Source organism: Mytilus galloprovincialis, chromosome 2, assembly GCF_965363235.1.
Source record: "Mytilus galloprovincialis chromosome 2, xbMytGall1.hap1.1, whole genome shotgun sequence".
Taxonomy (NCBI): Eukaryota; Metazoa; Mollusca; class Bivalvia; order Mytilida; family Mytilidae; genus Mytilus; species Mytilus galloprovincialis.
In genome coordinates this window covers 31,960,833-31,967,493 of record NC_134839.1, presented here as the reverse complement: position 1 = coordinate 31,967,493, position 6,661 = coordinate 31,960,833, and the positions used below count along the sequence as shown (strand labels likewise).

The 6,661-nt window shown below is 35.3% G+C and overlaps 1 protein-coding gene across 3 annotated transcripts; it reads right to left on the bottom strand.

Moving 5' to 3' along the window:
- Positions 1–1,068: 1,068 nt before the first annotated feature.
- LOC143063375 (uncharacterized) lies at positions 1,069–6,087 on the bottom strand. 3 transcript variants are annotated; one of them, XM_076235493.1, is made up of 3 exons: positions 5,809–6,087; positions 4,902–4,969; positions 1,069–2,745 (listed from the first exon to the last, which is right to left on the bottom strand). In XM_076235493.1, exons 2-3 carry the CDS (start codon positions 4,954–4,956, stop codon positions 1,226–1,228), a joined length of 1,575 nt encoding a protein of 524 aa, XP_076091608.1. In that variant the 5' UTR covers positions 4,957–4,969; positions 5,809–6,087; the 3' UTR covers positions 1,069–1,225. The 3 variants fall into 3 exon arrangements, with proteins under 3 accessions (XP_076091608.1, XP_076091609.1, XP_076091610.1); XM_076235494.1 differs by lacking the exon at positions 5,809–6,087 and adding an exon at positions 5,304–5,495; XM_076235495.1 differs by lacking the exon at positions 5,809–6,087 and adding an exon at positions 5,219–5,240.
- Positions 6,088–6,661: the final 574 nt, after the last annotated feature.

Sequence of the window (6,661 nt, the reverse complement as noted above, 5' to 3'; positions counted from 1 at the left end):
ATCTGTACATAAACTAAATAATTGTAAAATTTAAGCGATTTCTGTAATTTAGTTCTTTTTTATTTCGATATTACCTCTATTTCTCTATTTGTTCAACATAAAACGGACATTAACAAAAATGTGTGCTTCTTTCGGAGGCAGATTGTGAGCTTAAATGAACGATGTTTTTATTTCATTTTTCTATCAGATATACGATGAAGTTTATTTATAGAAAAAAAAAACGAAATCCTATATTAGAAAAAAAATTATACCCGCTTAAATATAGACTTTTGAAAGCCCACGAAATCAAATATCCATGAAAATGGAAGTTTTCCTCAATCCACGAAAATCTGTAGCCATGAAAATAAATGAATCCACAGTATATATGTTTGGATTGTCGGTGTAAATACTTTTTTAAAACAAATTACTTAAATTTTATACATAACAAGATGACCGCAGTGATGAAAAGTTTTGTAGTTTATAACACGACGGGTGCCACATGTGGATCAGGATCTGCTTACCCTTCCGGAGCACCTGAGATCACCTTCAGTTTTTGGTGGGTTTCGTGTTGCGCAGTCTATGTTGTGTTTTGTGTTCTTTTGTTTTTCTTTTTGTCTTTGTCTTTATTAGTCATGGCGTTGTCAGTTTATTTTTGAATTGTGTGTTTGAATGTCACTTTGGCCTCTCTTTTATAAATCTGAATTAAGAAATATGTATGTACAAAAAAATGAACAGACAATGATGAATCTCTAAAGTGTTGACCGCACTTTTGCTGTAACCATATTTTGACTATTTTACCGATTATGTCTGTTTTGTTCACGCATCGTTGTAAAAATAACGGATAAATTTGATGCGACTGTCATACAGGTGGGAGGTTTAGCGCTATAAAACCAGGTTCAATCCACCATTTTCTACATTTGAAAATGCCTGTACCAAGTCAGGAATATGACAGTTGTTGTACATTTTTTTGATGTATTTTGTCATTTGATTTTGCCAATTAATCAAGGACTTTTTTTTTAATTTTCCTCGGAGTTCAGTACTTTTGTTATTTTACTTTTTTTCGAATTGAGGTATAACAACAAGAAAAAATCTTATTGTAGATTTTACTTCAGCAAATGATCATCATATGATTGTTTCTATATTTTATGCAGTATATTTATGTTATTTTAGTAAGCCCCAGGTTTGCTACCATCTTCAGATTACGAAATTCCAAGCAACTGGAATGATTAAGTCCCGCTTTGTTGAATCATTTCATGTGCCATATGAGATGGGCATTAAAATCAACGCCATTATCTGCCTCATTGCCACATAAATGACAAACAAATGGTTTCACTGGATTAATATGCAGTGTTTTGTGCACCAAATACATACTATACTCTCGGAAAATAATCCTACAGTGCTTACATTCATGGACTTTTCCCGCCGTCTCCATGTCGCTAAAAAGTTTATCTGTATCCGACAACATAATTGTCTGAACGTACTTTTCGTCTGTCGAAATCACAGAAAGTTGTTGTGGTTCAGGTAATGGTCTATCAAAAAAGTTTCGGGACTGAACTGGCGAGTGTATCCTTTGAGATGAAGCAATTGGGTGATCTACAGTAGCGATTGGGTGAATAGATCTTTGAATGGACAAACTTTCGTAATACTCCTCATTATTGTAAACTTCGTGGTCTGAAATAGGTTCTTTTTTTATACATCCTTCGGTAGATTTCAGAAGTCCAGTTGGATAAATATTAGTTTTGTGTACCTCATATGATTGAGAGGTATTCGGACTGCCGAATGGGTTGCTGTCGTGTATCGTTTGACCAAGAAATTCAATATCAAACTCTTCGTTTTCGTTTAATCCGTTGTAATGGTTGTAAGCCTTATTTTGTTCATTAGGTTTTTCGTAATGATTTGGTTCTGGGGTTACATCTTCATTGGCAATAGTTTGGTGAGTATTGTTTATATAACTACAACCACCGGCTAGTTGGCTTTTTACTTGGTGTAGTGCAAGGGATTCTACCGATCTAAATATCATTCCGCATTGTTTGCAATGATGCGCTCCTGTCTTCTCGTGGCACTTTTCATGCAGATTCCTTCTCCGTCCGGTTGCAAATGATTGGCTACAAAAATGACATTTGTATGGCTTTTCCCCTGTGTGTGAGCGCACGTGCACGCGTAGATCGTATGCGGTAAAGTACGACTTACTACAAACCATACATTGGAATTGTTTCTGACCATTGTGGAACATCATGTGTTTTTTGAGAACGGTTTCGAAACTAAATGATCGCCCACATACGTCACACGAGTACGGTTTGTCGCCAGTATGAGTTCTTAGGTGAGTTCGCAAGGTTGTCATGTCTTTGAAGTTTTTGCCACAATGTTCACATTCGTGTGTTCGACTCTTACTGCGCATGTGTGTTCTTTCGTGCTTACGACAGCTGCCTTGGCTATTAAATCGCTTTCCACAAAAGCTACAAGAGAATGGTTTTTCACCTGTGTGTATTCGTTCGTGTTCTTTGCGGTAGAAAGAGCGGGTAAAAACTTTTCCACAATATCGGCACTGCAAAGGATTCGGGCACTGCGGGACTTCTATCATCTCGTTATTCTCTGCGGGTTCGTCTTCATCGGGTAACTCGGACGACTCTGCAGCCGCTTCGGATTCTCCAACTGCTTCAGATGTAATAGTTGATATCACCAATGGCGTCGGCTCTGCAGATTCGACAAGAACTTCTGTTTCATCTTGACTTGATGGTTCATGATTATCCGTTTCCATGACAATCCCTACAAAGATAACAAAAGTACAGTGACTATTTGTTTTGAAATAGAAAAAGAAAACATGAAAATACTATAGTGTTATTAACTGGCTGTTTCTGTATTGGCACTGGTATATATTCAAGGTTTTCTGTATTGGCCTCGAGACCCGTGTTGGTCGAGGGCATATACAGCTGACTGAGAATCTATACCAGTGCCAATACAGAAGCAGCCAGTTAATAACATTTCTATTAAATAATCCAACTTTTTCAATACAGACTTGTTCTGAAGGGGGTCTCATTGGGAGGTTCTGATCCCGGATCCCACTTACTGTTTTGTCAGATTCCAGTATCCCGCTTACACTATGTACGTAAGCAATTTTCATTTTTTGTAATTTCCCGTGTCCTGCTAGATTTCATTTCCCGTTATCACGGCATAATAATTTGACTTTAATCATACATCAAATGTGAATATAGGACCAATATTTCCAATACGGACTGGCAATGATGTGAATATAGGGCCAATATTTCCAATACGGACTGGCAATGAATCCTGAATTACATGCACAATATATGTTTACATGTAATTCAGGATTCATTGCCGCAGTCTGTATTAGAAATATTGGACCCGGCGGGCCGAAAAGCAATATAGATTTATGACCAGGACGACGTCACCAGTATGACACATCGTTTTGGTAGTATAAGGACTGTTTTAATCGTATTATTTAACTATAATTATTTATCATTGAAAGGGGGTGTGGCATGATTGTCATTGTAAAAATTATCCACAAGAGACGTAGGATGTAAATAAAAAACAGAAAAAGAAATATTTAAAAATCGGCTTACAATTTCGGTCACTATAAAATATCTGTACATGTTGTTCTGCTGATAATTTTTGCTTAGATTATATCTATCTATCTATTACAATTTTCAAGATAATAAGCAAAACGATAAAATAAATTTGTTAGAATGATCATTTAACGTTAAGGGCAATAACTTATATATGTGAGAAGTTGACTGACGATTTGAATTTAATAAAATTGTCATTTAGGGGTAATACTACCGATTTATGTTATGCAAAATTCTTATGAAATTCGTCATTCAAAGTCAAATTCCTACAAGAAGTCTAACAGTTTTGATGAAAATGAAAAATAGGTATAGTTCTCAACATTTTTCCAGTAATTCTCTCCCTTGCGTAAGATTTCTCTACCCATATAGAGTTTCGACATGATATAAAACATTCTAAATTATGTAACGGTTATCGGGCATCAAGCAATAGATCTATTTGTCCTCTGGAAAAATCCCATTCCAGTGGTGGATCCAGAGGGGGGCGTAGAGGGCGTACCGACCCCCCCCTTTTTGCTTGGACTTTTTTTTTTAAATGATTAATCAGACTATACTTTGTGAACTTTGCCATTTCCCATGCATTCAATTTCTATGCGAAAATTCTTTACTTATTATGATATTTTTTGCTGGTATTTATTGATTATGTCAAAAGTCATGTGATTCGCTATGGTGGAGTTGACCAGTTCGCCGAAAAAACGTCACTATGTCATTTCGAAATGCAAATTGCAGTAACACATTGCATAGGCTGAGGATGACAATCCTGACACCTTCAAAGCGACAAATGATTGAACAAGAACGTATTGACTCTATTTTACTAATTTTGTGATTTTACTTTTTACAATTCCACAATTTACAGAAAGTTATACTCTTTTACACTCTCATGAAAAAATAAATCCACAGCAAATTTATTTACCTACGAAAACATGTTTAACCCCAAACGCCCCAGTCTATTTTAACTAGAAATAACATAGCGGAATAATGATCCAGTATAAACTCGAGATAGATTTAAAGTTTAAGGTACGAACCACTTATTTGAGGAGGCAGTCTAAGAATTTGAAAAAAAAACTGACTCTGGCTTTTGCCTTAAACAAAATTTTGACCGTATCTTGATTGAAAATAATTAACTTGTACACTTTTTTTGCTATTAGAAACGAAAAATGCCAACAGAATTATTTAGCATTTTTGACTAAGATAATACTAAAATAACGTAAGAAAAAAACCCGGCGAAATAGTGTGTGTTGGGGAGGGGGGAGGGGGTAGCAGTTACAAAATGAAATAGAGTATAACATGAACCATGTATAGTAAGTGTTAATTAAAATTCAACCTTTACTAAGAACTCACTTTTAAATTTTCTTCGCTTCTTTGGACACCAGTTCAACTTTGCTTTCTTCCGCATGCAGGCTTCTGAACTGTAAAAGAAATACTAGCTATGATCAGTGTTAGCTCCTGTTGTTTCATATTACAACAACAGCTCGAAGGCATAAGCACATGGCCGTATGGTCTTCAATTAATTCAGACTAAAATAGTCGGTTGCATGCTTAATATAGTATATATAATTAGGAATTTAAATATGTCGACATGATTTGTCCTTTCTATTGTTGAGCGTATAAAACGTAATAATTATGATATCAACATGTACTTCTTATATATACTTATACCTATCAATGAGGTTATATCAAATAGAAAATCCTTGTTACTATTTAGAAATTAAATTTGTATAGGAGCATGACAAAAGTTATTTACTGTATTTACTGGAAGCTATGCCAATTTTACACAGTCATGTACACACTAGTAGCTGTATGTTAATTATCTGACTACACTCATTAATTCTCCAGATGTTCTCTAACGATAACTGTGTGCATCATTATGGCATAGTAAAATACAACATGTGTCACGTGGTACGTTGCAGGATGTCCAGTAATCTACAAATCTGATAAAATAACTAATTAATTCTATACCAGACAATACGACATTAATCGATGAGATCGACGCTGGCAGGACTTTGGAAAGATGTGAAAGAAACGCCAATGTCTGAGTTACTAGTTCCATTGATTTTCTGACGACATCCTGATTATGTTTCAGAATTCATATGAACTAATATGGCAGGCACCTCGAAGACAAAGACTTTAATTTTCTCAGTACTACAAATTTCCGTTAATCTTTTTATGAAAAATTACAAAAAATAAATCCAGTATTATAAAAAACTAAACATTATGTGACTGACAGCGTAGAAATATTTAAGGCTTACCTTAGCACTTATTTCAAATTCCAATTTGTTCTTGAAATACTGTCCACCCTGCCAGACGGTTGTTAAGAATAATAAAGAATCTGGTGTACTTGATAAGGGCAGACAACTAGATATACTAGAAACCAGACGATGCAGACAGTTATCGTCTGCTAAAGCGTCAGAAATCTGCAGATGTTTTTCAATGACTTGCTGATTATCTGGAAAATCTGAAGTATCTGGCGATCAATTCTGGTAGTAACACATATCTTTAGAGAGAAGGAGTTTGTTAGCTAGAGGAAACATTTATACATGTGTAGCGATGTTCGACAAATTTTGATAATGAAGGGAATTGATATAGAGGCCCATAGGGTTTTCATTCCTCGCGGAGAAACATCTGAACAATCATGTGATCATTCTTCATATGGGTTTTTGATATTGTTGGAAACACAAAAGTCCATACTTGACTGGACGTCAATATATACAACTAAAGCGTAAATACACAATTTCATCTTGGTATCTATGAGTTTATTTACAATCACTGGGTCGATGCCACTGGTGGCGGAGTCAGTTTATTTCCCGAGGGTATCACCAGCCTAGTAGTCCGGAAGCACTTCTGTGCTGACATGAATTATCATTGATATGGTCATATTTATAAATTATAACTGTTTACAAAACTTTTGAATTTTTGAAATACTAAGGACACTAAGGCTTTTCTTCCTTAGATTAGCCTTTAGAGAATATATTACCTAAGTTGTATTTGGCAAAACTTTTAGGCATATTGGTCCTCAATGCTCTTCAACTTCTTACTTTATTTGGTCTTTTTTAGCTCTTTTGGATTCGAGCGTCACTGATGAGTATTTTGAAGACAAAACGC